Source organism: Erythrolamprus reginae, chromosome 6 (genome assembly GCF_031021105.1).
Source record: "Erythrolamprus reginae isolate rEryReg1 chromosome 6, rEryReg1.hap1, whole genome shotgun sequence".
NCBI classification, from domain to species: Eukaryota; Metazoa; Chordata; class Lepidosauria; order Squamata; family Dipsadidae; genus Erythrolamprus; species Erythrolamprus reginae.
In genome coordinates, this window is record NC_091955.1 from 62,672,261 (window position 1) to 62,689,722 (window position 17,462).

At 39.0% G+C, this 17,462-nt stretch overlaps 1 protein-coding gene across 1 annotated transcript in view; it reads right to left on the reverse strand.

Annotated features, from left to right (window-relative positions):
* The window catches only part of GUCY2C (guanylate cyclase 2C), a 100,232-nt gene that overhangs the window by 31,683 nt on the left and 51,087 nt on the right, over nucleotides 1–17,462 (reverse strand). Inside the window, exons 10-15 of the mRNA XM_070754958.1 lie at nucleotides 15,671–15,752; nucleotides 13,047–13,152; nucleotides 10,803–10,865; nucleotides 10,345–10,416; nucleotides 6,958–7,062; nucleotides 5,105–5,191 (exon numbers count right to left, since the gene is read on the reverse strand). Of these exons, the coding sequence (XP_070611059.1) occupies nucleotides 5,105–5,191; nucleotides 6,958–7,062; nucleotides 10,345–10,416; nucleotides 10,803–10,865; nucleotides 13,047–13,152; nucleotides 15,671–15,752 (515 nt within the window). The remainder of the gene's footprint in view (nucleotides 1–5,104; nucleotides 5,192–6,957; nucleotides 7,063–10,344; nucleotides 10,417–10,802; nucleotides 10,866–13,046; nucleotides 13,153–15,670; nucleotides 15,753–17,462) is intronic.

Genomic DNA, 17,462 nt, shown 5'->3' on the forward strand with positions numbered 1-17,462 from the left:
ATCGTGCAGAATGCATCTGCGAGAGCAATCATGGGCTTTCCCAAATATGCCCATGTTACACCAACACTCTGCAGTCTGCATTGGTTGCCGATCAGTTTCCAATCACAATTCAAACCGTTGGTTATGACCTATAAAGCCCTTCATGGCACCGGACCAGATTATCTCAGGGACCGCCTTCTGCTGCACGAATCCCAGCGACCAGTTAGGTCCCACAGAGTGGATCTTCTCCGGGTCCCGTCAACTAAACAATGTCGCTTGGCGGGACCCAGGGGAAGAGCCTTCTCTGTGGCGGCCCTGGGCCTCTGGAACCAACTCCCCCCAGAGATTAGAGTTGCCCCCACCCTCCTTGCCTTTCGTAAGCTGCTTAAAACCCACCTCTGCCCTCAGGCATGAGGGAATTGAGATCCTCTTGCCCCCTAGGCCTTTACAATTCTATGCATGGTATGTATGTATGTATGTTTGGTTTTTATATTAATGGGTTTTTAATTGTTTTTATTATTAGTATTACTGTTTTATTGTTGCTGTTAGCCGCTCCGAGTCTCCGGAGAGGGGCGGCATACAAATCCAATAAATAAATACATAAATAAATAAATTTTAAGATACATGAACTTCAACTCTCAAAATACTTCAGCTACCGTAGCATTGGAAATGAAAGTCTATATTCTGGGAGTTGAAGTCTGCACATCTTAAAACAGCTAAGATTTGGAAACATTGCTCAAGATCAGGGGTGTCAAATTCGTGTTGTCATGACAGTGTCATGTGACGTATCAGGATTTTTTTCTTCCTTCAATTTGTGACATATCTGGGCTAAGGGCTGCAGGTTTGACAGCCCTGCTCTAGATCAGGGGTAGGCAACGTTGGCTCTTCTGTGACGTGCAGACTTCAACTCCCAGAATTCCTGAGCTAGCATGATTGGCTCAGGAATTCTGGGAGATGAAGTCCAGAAGTCATAGAAGAACCAACTTAAAAATTGGCATAAAGGTCCAGTAAATAAAAAACTTTGCCTACTCCTGCTCTATATGAAAGCACTGTAACAGTGGTTGTACTCTAAATGTGGACAAGTCAGTAGGTTTTTTGAATGAAAAACCGGATAATTTTGTTTTAAATATTTTAATTTTTTTTAAATTTCTGCTCAGTCAGGGTGAATGAAGATATGCAGCTAGCAGATGCCTTACAGGAAAAAACAGCCATTCTACAAAGTCAGTCGCCTGACAATTCTCCACTGCAATTAAAAAAGAAGTTGTGAACTTCTTCTGTCATTGAAAAAAACCTCCTGGTTAAGAAAGATAAAAGAAGAATGTTCCTGTATCCATGTGAATAATTCAAAAAGAGAAATAACGAATATGTTGTAGATCTAAATGGGAATTAAAACTGGGACTCAATACTTCAATTTACATTTATACTTGTTTCCTTATACACCCTTCTTTCTGGCAGTATACATTTTCTGGAATGATTACCCAACATAAATTACCCCCTCAACCCACCTACATTGACACTGAGGGAGGAAGTGAAAGGTATGATTTTGTCTTCCGAATTGCACGTTAAGGACTCCTAAGCACTATTCTTTGGTCAGATGAGAGATTAAATAATAAAATCAAATGATTTACTTCTATCTATAGTTTGTGGTAGACTAAGAGAAGGTCCTGCTTAAGTTTTCATACAGAAAGTGTGAGCATTTTGGATGAAATCTCTGATTCTGAGTGAGTTTCACCCATTCCTCAGTCATCAGAAATGTTCACCTGCACGACACTGGGTATCTTCCTTGTTAATAATTATCCTGCCTGTTTCAAATCATTGCATTCACCTGACTTACTTCCAGGGGAATGGATGACAGGACTCAATAGAGTTTATATACTTTCTGGGTAGAGAATATTAGAAGAAGAGAGAGAGATCCTCTTAACATAGCTAAGGACTTCCTAAATGTGTCTGTCTCAGAGTGTGAAGGAATTGAAAGCAACAGAAAAGAGTTCTTGCCAGGGCATGTTTGCACAGGAATTAGTTACAGGTGGGGAAAGGCCATTTGTAATAAGGAGGAGTGCAATTTGAATTATCACAGGACAGGTTGAATACCAGTTGAACTGCAGGCACACAATACATGCAGGAAATAAAGGATGAGGAACTCCTTTGTGCTTGCCATACTGGTATTAGATAACATTATTTCTGATTCCAACAAACGTGTAGGACAATTAAACCATTGAGAGATTTTGCTACAGATAATTCCTACTGGAAAAAAGTCAAAATTATCATGGTCTGAGTTGACATCCAGACATTTTTTGGCCTCTCCTTTGCCTCCTATCCAAACAAGGATGGAGGATTTGCCTCACTGGGCTCTTCCTCTTGGCTATGTTAAAATGTTTCCTCCTTTCTTTGAAGTGGCCTTCATTGCTGAGATCACTGCAGTAACAAGAGCCAGTCTCACGTAGTGATTAAGGCACATGCCTAGAAACTGAGAGACCATGAGTTGTAATTGCACCCTAGGCAACCAGCTAGGTGGGTGACCTTAGTCTTTCTCGCTCCTAGGCAGCAGGCAACATCAAGGCACTTCCAAGAAATCTTGCAAAACTGCAAGGACTAGACCCAGGCAGTAGCCAGAAGTCAAAAACTGACTTGAAGGTCTCTGTGTGCACATACACACACACAAACAAACACACACACCAAGATCAAAGAATACTACAGACAGATGTACTTTGAAAGAACTTAAGGGAAGTGATTGTGAATTGTTTGGCTTTATTTCCATTCCCAACGTCAGTCACCATCCGATAGGAAAACATCTATCAATTGCTCTCCATTACACAGAATGGCTCTGGAAACTCTGGAGGACACAATAATGTGATATGATATGAAAATGTGAACTTGATGATCTAATTTGGCTTTGGGGACCCATGATCTGGGAAAAGGAACTTACTTCTGTCTGGCTACCATTTCCATTTTTTTAATTAAAGTGCTGGTATTTTTATTATTGAAAGTATTGACCAGAGAATGTGTAAGGGTTCCATAAGACAGTGTTTCCCAACCTTGGCAACTTGAAGATATTTGGACTTCAACTCCCAGAATTCCCCAGCCAGCATTCGCTGGCTGGGGAATTCTGGGAGTTGAAGTCCAAATATCTTCAAGTTGCCAAGGTTGGGAAACACTGCCCTAAGATACCATACCTGGGGATGATTAGGTCAAGTCATCAAACAGATAGCATCTCTCTCTCCCCCTCTCTCTCTCCCTTCTTATTTTGCCATGTTCATATGCAGGAAGTTCAGCCTGGTCTCTTCAATTTTCTCTTGCACACATTCTAGCTCATTTGCACACTTGCCTCTTGGTCTCCGACATTGTCACTGTTTTTTTGCTCTTGCAGACTTTCACCTGCCCTCTCCCTCTCTTCTACAATCAGCTGACAAAAGGGCTGTTGACAAGTTTGGGTAAGTAGACTCCCCTCTTTTCCTGCAACCCCCACTTTGTAGTTCATCATAGCTGACCTTCTCTACCAGTTCTGCTGCCAAAATGTAATAAAAGCTTTACCAGTCATTATGCAAAGGAAAAGCTGAAAGATCCAACGATTGCCAGAACTGCAAAGTATAATAAGCCTGTTCACTATAGCAGTGTTTCCCAACCTTGGCAGCTTGAAGATATTTGGACTTCAACTCCCAGAATTCCCCAGCCAGCATTCACTGGCTGGGGAATTCTGGGAGTTGAAGTCCAAATATCTTCAAGTTGCCAAGGTTGGGAAACACTGCACTATAGCAGTGTTTCCCAACCTTGGCTACTTGAAGATATTTGGACTTCAATTCCCAGAATTCCCCAGCCAGAATTTGGCTTGCTGGCTGAGGATTGCTGGCTGGGGAATTCTGGGAGTTGAAGTCCAAATATCTTCAAGTTGCCAAGGTTGGGAAACACTGCACTATAGGACCTTCAATGATTCTCTGCCCCCCATGTCTTTGCAAGAAGAACCTAGATAAGTTTGGCAAGAGGAGCAATTCCTGCCCTCTATAAACATAATTTTAAGTTTATAATTTGCCTTTGCATATACACATTCAGCTATGCAAAAGGTATTGGCTCCAACAAATTTCAGTGGTTAAGAATTGTAGGTTTAACGTTCTGCTTACCATGAAAGCTTTCACTGATTTACTACCTCGCTGAGAATAAGTCTGTCTATGGAAATAAAAAAGCATTCTGAGAAAATGAATACACCAAAAGATTACTGGGAAAAAATCTAAGTAAGGAACTTCATGATATTTTTAAAAATAAAAATTATTTCCAGTACTCATCATAACTGGCTACAGAGTGAAGCCTGTTTAATGGGAGTCCAGGATTATTTTTTCATGCCTCTTTTTAGTTCATGATTTTAATTTTATAAATATACAGTATTTGTTTTTTAAAATGAATTTAAATGTTTTTATTATTGTTGTGAGCCGCCCCGAGTCTTCGGAGAGGAGTGACATACAATTCTAATAAATTGAATAAATTGAATTGAATTGAATTGAATTGTTTTCATTCTCATTCTGTAAGAAAATTTCTATCTGTTAGAAAAGCTTTCATTTTTTTCTGTACTGAAATGTACCAAATGTATTGTGGCTCAGCTCTCAACAAATCTGCTATTTCATTTTTCCTGTTTCTAATGACAGGACTGGAAAGAAATTTGCACAAGATTATTTTATATACCTGTAGTTAGGACAATATATTAAGCTCCAATCTTATTCTGTTGCTAGGTTTTATAATATAAAACTATCCTCTCTTTTTTAAAAATATATTTTATTGGCTTTTGCACACACATAACACAATACAAACAACATACAACAGTGCTCTGTGCATGTGTCCCATCACCTGACTAAACATACATTTCCCACCACCAATTGGGGGGGGGTGGTGTTTCAATTATTTACGAGTATATATTCTGTTATTTCCTCAGCTCTGATTTGCATTTATTTACAATTCAAAGAGTGATTTGAGTTTATTTTTTACCTTTTCGTCGCAAATTTTACTTAACATATAATCCCTCACCTTGTCCCATCGTTCCATCAGTTTCTCCAGTTTGTTTTCATTAAAGTTGTTTAATCTTATTTCCATAATTTCAAAGTGAATGTGATCCACCATATACCATGTAAAACTATCCTACCTTAGCAATGTCATACATGACAGAAATTTTAAACTCCCAGTCCATGAAGGTTCCATCAGGGTAAGAGATTTTATCATTTAAGACATCCTGAGATGCAAACAAGAAAAGGAACTGCTGGTAAGAACATTCAAACAGTTTAATCCTGAAGAAGTTGCTGACAGTCAAATAATATCTTCATTCAGATCAATTAAAATAACACAAATTAATGAACTCTTGCTAAGCAATTCAAGGCAATTGAATAAAGACAATATTTTCTATAACGGGTAGGCAAAGTTGGCTCTTCTATGACATGTGGACCTCAACTCCCAGAATTCCTGAGCTAGCATCAGGGGTGGGCTACTGCCCGGATGGGGGAGGAATGCAGTGGGGTAGCGAAAATGGAGCTCCACCCCTGAGCACCCAATTGCACTGAAAGATATTGAAAGAAAATGCAGAGCATCCTGCATAAGCCACGCCCACATTGTGGTAGTTAAAATTTTGGGAGCCCTTCATTGGCTAGCATGTACTGGCTCAGGAATTCTGGGAGTTGAAGTCCACAAGTCATAGAAGAGCCAACTTTGCCTAGCCCGGTCCTAGAATAAAGTAGCTATTAGGAAAACTCAATTTTATTTCCAGTTCAATTCAGATATCAATTTAGTGATTCTGTTTTTCCTGAAGTTACTTTGATCCCAGTGGACAGTCATATCTGAATACAGTTGGTGACCAGTAATGAGTTCCTACCAGTACGGCAAATTGCGTGCAGCTCCACATCTCTGGTGTGTGCCCAGGCATCCGACTGAGATGAAGCAAAATCTCAATCAGATGCTCATGCGCACGCCGGGAACACGAGCTGCGCGCAATTTTCCGTACTGGTAGGAACCCACTACTGTATGGTGACAAAACAGAAATAGCTCTCCATGTTTGTATCCTTTTTAAATGGCCATTGTGGTTAAACTGTTCAACAGGAGGACAAACCTAACCCTGCAAGCCTTTAATACCTGCCCCCAGAAACCCAACTGGTAATTGACAGGTATCTCTGAGAAGGTGGGGGAAAGACTATACTTAAAACATTAGCAATTGTGTAAATTATTGCTTTTCACAATATATTGTAGTTAAGTTAATTCCAGCTGGAAATTCTGGGAACGGTACTTCTAATACCCTGGAGGACACCAGGATGGAGAAGATCTTTTCATTACTGGTCTGTCTAAGAGGACTGAACTTTTATCTTAAATTGAATACTACAGAGTATTCACTTTGTGGTTAAAAAGAACCTCAAATTCTATCTGGAATATTCCCTACTTCCTAACATGGAAGAATGAGCCCTTTTCGTTTCTCCTTATGACTTCTAAAATATCTAGTTCACAAAATCTAGTTCTTAATGGCAGATTAAAATAAAGTAAAATAAAGTAATATATTAGAGAGAGATAACTGACACCTGGAACTATTTGATTTGCTTCTGAATGCCAATCAATGTCATCTTCTTTGATGTATGGTGGGTTTGTGGTATCCTTTTCTTATTACCTTCCTGTTCTTCATAATTAAAGAAACATCTCATTTATTCTGAAAGATCTCCAAAAGTACTCTTTCTCTTGCAACCACCACTAAACCCTTTTCTGATTTAGAAATTCTTTTGTTTTTCTACCTTCTTTCTTTGTGTCTCTATGGTAACATGACTATGGAACATGGGGAGCCTATAGGACAGCACAGTCGTTTCATTAACATTTTAAACCACCACCACCAAATTAAATGAGTTATAAACAGACTGCTATTCTTCTGTAGTGCTCCCCTTGACCCTCACTGAAAAAAACCTTCTTTAAAGATGAAGGTCAATGTGTCTTGATACAAACTAACCAGTGAGTTATAAATCTGTTTACCCGCAATGAGCCCCTTTCACAGTACTCAATTACTCCGTAGATCATTGTGTCCATCTTGACTGTTCCATAGAACTTAGTCAGGTTGTAATAGTCAATTTGAAGAAGCTGGAGAAAAGAATTGCATTTATTAGAAGCAGATAGTTACATTTAAAGCAATATACAATATTAGGGATAAAAAGTATAAAATCTCTCAGTCTTTCCTACGGCACGGTGATAATGTATTTTGTGTTGCATCTTGTAGATTTACAACTGTATGGTGATTAAAATATTTGCAAAAATTGCACAAGATGCATATTTTTTGGAGATGATTAACCATATCTAGAAAGTTAAGTTCATTTTGTAGATGCTCTAAAAATGCCTGTCATGCTGGAGGTGCATAGTAAATAATGAAATAACTCTTTACTGGAAGAGAAATTAAAGTTGCTGTTCTCCCATCTTAGATTAATACTTTCTTGCTTCTGGCCAGATGAGTACTTCTTAGCAATGTACAGAACTATGGTTAATACATTCCCCACTTTTATTTTTGGGGAATGCTTAAAGGGTCTATTTAGGATTCAGAAATAAATTTAGAAATAAAGAAGGAGAATGGTGTTGTTGTTTTTTTAGCAAGCCCATTCTACAAACACTATGTAGAATGGCTGCAAAATGACTTAATACAATTCAGAAACTGAGCTAACTCATAAATGCCTTTAAACTGACTTGGCATAGGGTAAAAAAGTTCAAAGGATTAAAATCAGTAATATAAGGATCAAATTTGGGGGAAAAAATTCAAACTTTTCAGCAGTTTCCCCTTAACAGATGGATGGGAGGCCTATTAGGTTGTCCTGTCCTAAGTGCCTGATGGGCCCAGTGTGTTGTTAGAGGGAAATTATTTTTTTCTTAAAGCTCTTACATGCAGCTTCCGAAAGGCTAAAAGCTAGGGATGACCTTATATGGAGGGCTTTTGATGGGATAGTATAAATATCCTGGGTCTTCTGTGTTTTCTGTTGGCTTTCAGTACTATCATGCAGTTAAAGGTACTGGTTATCACCTTTAAAACACTTTATGGTTCATTGGCACAAGATCTCATTATTGTGAGACTACCTCTCCCGAAGAATATCTTCCCATTCCACTAGATCAGGTAAAACACTTTAAAACACTTTATGGTTCATTGGCACAAGATCTCATTATTGTGAGACTACCTCTCCCGAAGAATATCTTCCCATTCCACTAGATCAGGTAAGATAGACTGGCTCCAGATCCCTTCCCAGAAATCCCGCCACTTCAAATCTCAATCAACAAATGCTCTGTCTTACACATTGGTAAAAGGAATCAGAATACTAAATATGTACTTGGAAGTAATGAACTCATAGCTGACCCTCACTCTGTCAAAGACCTTGGAGTATTCGTATCCAATGACCTAAATGCCAGAGCTCACTGTAACAACATTGCCAAAAAAGCACTAAGAGTTACAAACCTAATCTTACATAGTTTCTTCTCCAGAAACAATGAACTGCTAACCAGAGCATACAATACATTCATCAGACCAATACTTGAATACAGCTTGCCTGTATGGAACCCACATTGCATAACTGACATTTGAGAGAGTCTAGAAACATTTCACAAGAAGAGTCCTTCACTCCTCCTCTCGAAACAAACTACCATATTCCTCCAGACTTCAAATACTATGGTTAGACAATTTACAACGACGTTGCCTCCGAACTGATTTAATTGTTGTTCCTAAGATCATACACCATAACATCCTTCCTGATAGTGACTACTTCAATTTCAACAACAACAACAATAACACAAGAGCACGTAATAGATACAAACTAAATGTAAATTGCTCCAAACTTGACTGCAGAAAACAGGACTTCAGCAACAGAGTGATCAATGCCTGGAATTCACTACCTGGCTCTGTTGTTTCTTCCTCTAACCCCAAAATCTTCAACCTTAAATTATCTATTGTTGACCTCTCCCCTTTTCTAATGAACTCAATCTGTATAGTCTGGAGGACAGAAGGAAAAGGAGGGACATGATCAAAACATTTAAATATGTTAAAGGGTTAAATAAGGTTCAGGAGGGAAGTGTTATTAATAGGAAAGTGAACACAAGAACAAGGGGACACAATCTGAAGTTAGTTGGGGGAAAGATCAAAAGCAACGTGAGAAAATATTATTTCACTGAAAGAGTAGTAGATCCTTGGAACAAACTTCCAGCAGACGTGGTTGGTAAATCCACAGTAACTGAATTTAAACATGCCTGGGATAAACATATATCCATTGTAAGATAAAATACAGGAAATAGTATAAGGGCAGACTAGATGGACCACGAGGTCTTTTTCTGCCGTCAGTCTTCTATGTTTCTCTGTTTCTAAGTCTCTAAGGGGCGTGCATAAACGCACTATTGTGCCTACCGGCCCTGTCCTTCTGTCCTAATATCCTTTTTATCACTTCTGTATACTTTGTTATGTTAATACAAACTATAATTCTATACTTGTTTGACTAAATGAACAAACAAACAAACAAAAAATAGTGGGACCTCCAAAGTGTGTTTTTTCCATGGTTGTCCCTGTCTTGGGGAACACCCTCCTCTTGGTGGTTTAACAGGCCTCCATCCATTTAGCCTTTTAAGATTGGGTATACTTTTTATCAAAATGCTGTGAATAGAATAGGAATAGGAATAGAAATAGTAGAAATAATAGAAATTGAAATAGGTAATTGAACCTTGCTGCAGGGCATCCTAAGGGAAGATTAAATGGAGTGTTTGCATTTTTGTTTGATTATTTTTTCTTTTGTTGTTTTAGTTATTGATTTTACTGTTGTTATGAGCCATCCTGAGCTGTTTAAGATGGGTGACCATCATAGTTCCCTCTAAGCTGAGCAGTGAGCAATCGCTCAGTTAAAAATCATCATCAACTCAGAGTTTTCCAAACCTGCCCAGAAGCTGAGAGGGAAAGAGTGAGAGGGAAGGAGAGAGAGAGGAAGAGAGAGAGACAGTTAGAAAAAAGAGAGGAAGGAAAGGAGAAAGAAAAAGAATGGGAGTAAGGAAGAGAGAAAGAAAATCAAAATCTAGTTTGAAACTAGCTCAACTATTTAAGTGGCATTTTGATCTTGATAGAGTTGCCCTATTATGAGCTCACTGTTATAGACACACAGTACAGTATTTTATTTTGAAATTCTCTGAGGCAAAACAGGGTGGGTTTTTTATTTATTTGTTTGTTTATTTATTATTTCTGTGCCGCCCAGTCCCGAAGGGACTGCCGCTCAGACACTATACTTTTCCGCCCACCCCAAAAAAAAATTAGAGGGAACACTGGTGACCATATCAACATTTTAAATAAATTAAAAATAAAAACACATGCAAAAAGTTGTACTCTAGCATTCCTCAACACGGTGTATTGCTTACCTTATTCAGAGCTATTTTCTGTTTCTCTGTAAAATTTCCATCATTGCGTTTGAAATCCTTCAGGATTATTACCTAGAAAATGAGAGCAATTGGAAGAAAACCATAGGAAAGTCGCAACAACCTATCACTAATGTCTACAATGTCTAGAGTAATAGTTTATAACAATGGTTAAATACCATCACAAATGCATTACATTTTACAAACAAATTGATATTTACACTGATCCATAACAAGCAAATGATTTTTTTTAATTTTTACACTCATTGCTCGTTATTTAGGATTGACAAATTACAAAGGAATTATTTAAGAAAAATTTCCATCAATTTTTTATGCATTCAGTTTTACAACAGACTGGGAATATGAGCAGCATCTTGAAATCTGTCTTGCAAAAGAGCATCAGATTGTTGGGGTTTTTTTTATGAAGGCAAGCAGAAGAGAGAGACTGGGAGTAAGAATACCTTCTTATCGTATTTGCCTTGACGCAGCCTTTGAGCAGTATCCCGCCTTTTGTCTTCATCAATCTGAGAAACAAGAGGACTCCTTTAGAATTCTTCAGTAAGGTCAGTGTCCTAACTAAAATGCAATGCCCAGTTGCTGGAAGGTTGTCAGGGGAAAACAGATTCAAAAATACTACCCATAATGATATTTTGTGCATCAAGTGATATCGTATAATAAATGCAATTTCTCCTTTATTTCTCATGCTTATCTCAAGGTCAGAAGCCCCAAGGCACTTCCAGGTTGAAAGGATGAACTAGAGACATCATCATTGCCAGGGGATGCCCAGCTGGGGGCTCTTTTATGTCCCCAGCAGAAGCTGGAGTGAAGAACAAGAACTCACCCTGCCCCAAAGCCGCACTTGGACCTCCAACCAGGGTCCTCCTAACCACATGAGCCACTGTGCTCCTTAGAAGAATATAGATGACAACACTTAATGCCTAAGCAAAATCAAAGCCATAACAATTGGTAGTCTGATTCCTAAGGCAAACACTTTTGCATAAAGCAGAGGGAGCTAATAGATAGCCTTTGTGTCCCACAGATAAAATCAATAGCATTGCAAGTTTGAAACTCACTGTCCTTGGGACTATACATAGGTCCTGAAAGAGCTGTAACCAGCAAATGGGAGAAAGGGAAGGGAATAAAATAAGATCTGAATTTCAGGTGAAGCTGCAATTAAGAGCCCCCCCCCCCCACAACGTGTTTTTCCAGTTCCCCACTAACTAATTGTTGAAGACGGGAATGTATGATGTCATACTCAGTTCAGCCTCCTGGAAAGGTAGCCTGTCCGTTCTTGTTTATCTCAGATGAGATAATGCATTGGCCATTTATTGTAAGCCACCCAGAGTCCAAGTGGAGTTGGGCAGCATATAATTTTTTACAAATAAATAAAATAAATAAAGGGCACGAACTCTATCCATATCATTTCATTTCAGCAACTGCTGTGTTTTTACTCCTAAATACTGGTAATCTACAGTAAGTCACTGGTTCCCAACCATTTTTTGGCCATGCCCCACCTAAGCATCTCTAAAATCCTAATGACCACCCCCTCCCCGTGACATATAATTCTTATTATTCAAAAAACGAACTCCTACTCAGTCAGAGGAAGCCTAAAAGGCCATTAATTTGGCTTAAACAAGGTTCCAATTTCCCCCATTAAAAATCAAATTGCCCCCCATGGGGCCTGGGCCCCACGTTGGGAACCATTATTCAAGTCCTTGCAGCATATCTCTCTCCGTGGCGCAGTGGGTAGAGCGCAGTACTGCAGGCCACTAAAGCTGACTGCTAGATCTGCAGGTCAGCGGTTCAAATCTCATCACTGGCTCAAGGTTGACTCAGCCTTCCATCCTTCCGAGGTGGGTAAAATGAGGACCCGGATTGTGGGGGCAGTATGCTGGCTCTGTTCAAAAGTGCTATTGCTAACATGTTGTAAGCCGCCCTGAGTCTAAGGAGAAGGGCAGCAAATAAATAAATAAATGAATGAATGAATGAATAAATAAATAAATACAAAATTAAATTAAATTAAATTAAATTAAATTAAATTAAATTAAATTAAATTAAATTAAATTAAATTAAATTAAATTAAATTAAATTAAATTAAATTAAATTAAATTAAATTAAATTAAATTAAATTAAATTAAATTAAATTAAATTAAATTAAATTAAATTAAATTAAATTAAATTAAATTAAATTAAATTAAATTAAATTAAATTAAATTAAACTAAACTAAACTAAACTAAACTAAACTAAACTAAACTAAATTAAATTAAATTAAATTAAATTAAATTAAATCTGCCATTTTGCCCATGCTGACCATATTTGCATATGCATGGGACACTTGTAGATGCCAAATCTATCTGCTGCACCATTCCTTTGCAAGATTTATTGATTAGAGATACTTGGGAACTGGGATGAAAAGGCAATTGAGGGGAAGAATGATAACATTGGCCACTATCTGTAAACTAATGTTACTGTTTCTATCACATCGGGCAGATTATAGTAGAAAAGGAGAATGTCTACTTGCTTTATGCAATCATGAGGAAACTGTTGATGCACATATAATGATCTGAGCAGTTAGCCTTATTGCAGAACAGAAGTCTTTATAATGTCAGAGCGATGTTATCAGATGTACCATTGTGAAGAATGCACAGCTTACTTCATATGCTGTGGTGATAAACTTTTGCCAGACATGGCTGTCACTTCTTACCTTCAGACTAACATGACTTGACTCGTTAGTATTCAATGGTAGTATCTTTTCAGGTGGAATATGGGCCCATCTCTTCTGCCGCAATTGATTGGCTCTTCTGTACTTCCTGAAAATTTAGAAGCATTATAGAAACAATTCTGGAAGTATTAGAACCTGGGATTTTAGGAAGATAAAGCTGTGTTGACATTTTAACATATTTACACATACATACAATACGGCATCTAACTGAGGAGGGGGAGAGTGGAGAAAGATCAACATCGAAATGGAGGATGCTGGCTCTTTGCAAACTTCAGCTATGGAGCCCAGGCAATCAGATGAATAACTAAAGCTTGCAAGGAGACAGCATTCTCTATTTTGTCGCACAACTTTTGGAGCTGACTTTTGTTTTTCTTTCATTGAAGGGGAAAAGCTGCGGGAAATTTTCATTTCCTTGCTTGCTTCAGTTCCTCCACTCTTCATCCTGAAGTCTACGTCAGTTTTAAAAGGGATAGAGCAGTGTTTCCCAATCTTGGCAACTTGGAAATATTTGGACTTCAACTCCCAGAATTCCCCAGCCAGCATTCGCTGGCTGGGGGATTCTGGGAGATGAAGTCCAAATATCTCCAAGTTGCCAAAGTTGGGAAACACTGGGATAGAGGTTGGAGAGCAGAAGAGAGATTAGTTTTAACTCCCAATTAAGGTGGGAGGGGGGAGATCAACCAGTCTGTCCCTCCCAGCTTTTTAATTTTTTTATTTTAACATTGAAGAAATTTAGTTTCCTGGAAGTGGGGGAGAAAGGGAGGGGATTAAGCAAGAGAAAGGTTTGGGAAAGCTTGCCCCGAAGCTTCTTTTTATGCAAGGGCCAGCTTCCCAAGGCCTAGAGAGGCAGGTGGGCTTTGTAGCCTCCCAATGGCCAGTTGATCGGTAGCCATCTGATGGTGCTCTGAAAAGCTAAGAAACTAGTCCTTTTTTTGCCCCAGAAAGGCAGGGCACCTTGGCAGGAGGAAGGACAGGGGCAGAATTAGGAAAGGCAGGCATGCCCAGTATTTTCCTTCCCCATTGTTTCTCTCTTGCAAGATAACTGTGTAGGTCAGTGATGGCGAACCTTCCTTTCCTCGGGTGCGGAACGAGTGTGTGCACATGCTATCGTGCATGGATGAGTGCCCACACCCATTATTATTATTATTATTATTATTATTATTATTATTATTATTCAAGTGCTTGCAGGCATATCTCTCTCCATCTAATAAGAGCCCCTCTTTGGAGAGGGGTGAAATACAAATCTAATAAATAATAATAATAATAATAATAATAATAATTATTATTATTATTATTATTATTATTATTATTATTATTATTATTCAGGTCCTTGCAGGCATATCTCTCTCCGTCTAATAAGAGCCCCTCTTCGGAGAGGGGCGTCATACAAATCTAATAAATTATTATTATTATTATTATTATTATTATTATTATTATTATTAATTAGATTTGTATGCCGCTCCTCTCCCAGACTCTAGTCATTATTCAATGTCTAGAGAGGGTGAAAACAGCTTCCCTCGCTCCCGGAGACCCTCTGGAGGCTGGAAACGGCCTGTTTCCAAACTTCTGGTGGGCCCAGTAGGCTCATGTTTCACCCTCCCCAGGCTCCAAAGGCTTCCCTGGAGCTGCAGGAGGGTAAAAACACCCTTCCCCATCCCCTCAGAGGCTCTTTGGAAGCCAAAAATACCCTCCCAGAGCCTCCGTGCGAGCCAAAAATCAGCTAGCCGCCAAACACCTGCATGTTAGAGCTGAGCTAGGGCAACAGCTCGTGTGCCAGCAGATATGGCTCCATGTACCACTTGTGGCACCCATGCCATAGGTTCGCCATCACTGGTGTAGGGGGGTTTGCACACAGGCTGGGGGATAGCTTGAGAGGCCCGAAACAGGTGGGCTTGTGCCTGAGCACGTCCTTACAGGATCTATTCAACTTTAACTTAAGCTTCACTTAACAACCCATGAATTCATTTAAAGAATGTGTTGGGAAGAGCAGGGATGACTAGTTGTTACTTTAGACAGGTCGTTTAACATTGTTCTGACTTTTGACACTAATGGGCAGGCTCCATTATGGTCGTAACGTGAGGACTCAAACTGAGGTATTCAAATTGAGCCTTTGAATTGGCCCTTCATCAAAAAAATGGGGGGAAACAATGGTAAAATTCTGTGGGGGGTAAGTTAATATATTGTTTTAAAACTGAGTCATAGCTGCAATTAAGAAGATTAACAGTTTTTGTTATTTTGACTGAGGTTTATTTTTCTTGCTTTATGTTGGATTAGCATTTGAATTTTGCCTTTTATTTTCTTTTTATTATACATCATAACAGGAAAAATAATGAAAGACAAGTAAATTGCAATTATAAATTTGAATCTTGTCAAAAAAAAAATAGTAATGGGATTTATGCAGTCTAAGATATTTGTGCGGAGTATTATTATTATTATTATTATTATTATTATTATTATTATTATTATTGCAGAGGAAAGACTTGAAAGAAGGTGAAGGTATCAGTGGGCAGATGTGGGCCTTCCCAGTCTGAGGTCATCCAGATGTGCTGGACTACAAATTCCCTATTTTTAGCCCAAGGGGGACAATGTAAACAATCATATCTTACCTTAGCACCAACAAAGCAATGATCAGAACTACCACCACAACTGCAGCAAGTGTGAAAACAGCTACGATCAGCACTTGGGGACCTATTAAAAAAAGGTCCATCCATCCCTCTTAAAAAAAGAGGGATGGATAAATATCCTTAAAAACAGTTTAAGAGGTAAATCATAGTACAGGGGTACCTCTACTTAAGAACGCCTCTACTTAAGAACTTTTCTACATAAGAACCAGGTGTTCAAGATTTTTTTGCCTCTTCTTAAGAACCATTTTCTACTTGAGAACCCGAGACCGGAAAAATTTCTAAGGAAATTTGAGAGCGGCACAAAGGTCCAGCCAGTTTCCTGCCATTCCCCCTTTAATCCCAGCCATCTGGGCTGCCAGAGGAGCCTTTTGGTGGCGCTTAAGGAGGCTTTGGCAGTCCAGAGTGAACAAAGCATTTTCCTTTCTCTGGGCGCTTGGAGAGGGAATAAACCTCTGCCAGCGCCCAGAGAAAAGAAACGCTCCCTTGGCTCTGGGCAGCGGAGGAGTCACCACAGCGAAGGAAGGTGCCATGTATTGGAGGTGCGTGCTCCTCCTCGCTGCCTCAGAGTCCCTCTTTTTTTTTTAAAGTCTTAAAGTTGTGGATTTTTTTTATTCTCCTCACCTCACCTTCTTCCTTCGGCAGCGACTATTCTCCTCCTCTTCTACTTCCTCCTCCTCCCACCCAAATTCCGAGCTTTTATTTTTTTTCCTAATGGGTTTGCACACATTATTTGCTTTTGAATTGATTCCTATGGGAAAAATTGCTTCTACTTAAGAACGTTTCTACTTAAGAACTTGGTCACGGAACGAATTAAGTTTTTAAGTAGAGGTACCACTGTATAACAAAATAAACTTGTATTATTATACACAGCCTATACAAAAAAAAATTTACACAACAACCATTTTGAGCCACTGTTTTGAAGGTACTGCAATGAATTGAGTCCTCCAAGAAATTAGAAAGCTCTCACCATCAGAGATTTTGGAAGTAAACTCTCAAACTGCTATTTTGTCAGGGGGAAAAAAGTTTGGCCTAACAGTACTCCTGGATTTGTAGCATATTTTGTCTTAAGTGGTTTGGTTGGATTGGTTTTGTCCTAATGTGTACCCTAAATGATCGCCAGGTTGATTTTTCACATATTTTGTCAGTCTTGTTAAAACAAGAGCTAAAATCCTTTTCTCCCTGCTCCCCTCCCCAGAGCTCTTTCATAGGGATGGATCTTCAGGGAGGAAAGGATTTCAGCTCTGGGCCTTTTCTCCACCATCCCAGAGCTGCTCCACCAGTGTGGAAAGGCAAGGAGAAAAAGATTTTAGCTCCGTGCCCGTTTGAATTCTCAGCCTACTTGGATCTTCTTTCTTTGTATCTCCATTTCTGAAGCCCTGAACATGTTATGTGGAAATCCATTCACTTAACAACTCTTGAGATCACTTCAAACTGAAACTGACAGTGCTTGGGGTCGTGGTTATTGAGTGAAGTGGTCACGTGATGTCTCATGTAACAACTGCTTTGCTCAATCCAAACTGCACAATCTGGGAAAACCTACCTCTGGTTACTTTTGAGAAAGAGAGAAGGAATGGATCACTCTCTAAAATGATTCTATGCTAAATTCTTTTGGGAATTTTTTGCATTTAGTACCACTTTGACAGCTCTTGACATTTACTTATTTTGCTTTGATACATCTACCCAATCAATCTACCTTTTCAACTATGAATCAGATTTTTAAAATATTCTGTGACAACAAGGTCAAACTTGTCAGAACATCTGGACTTAATGTTCC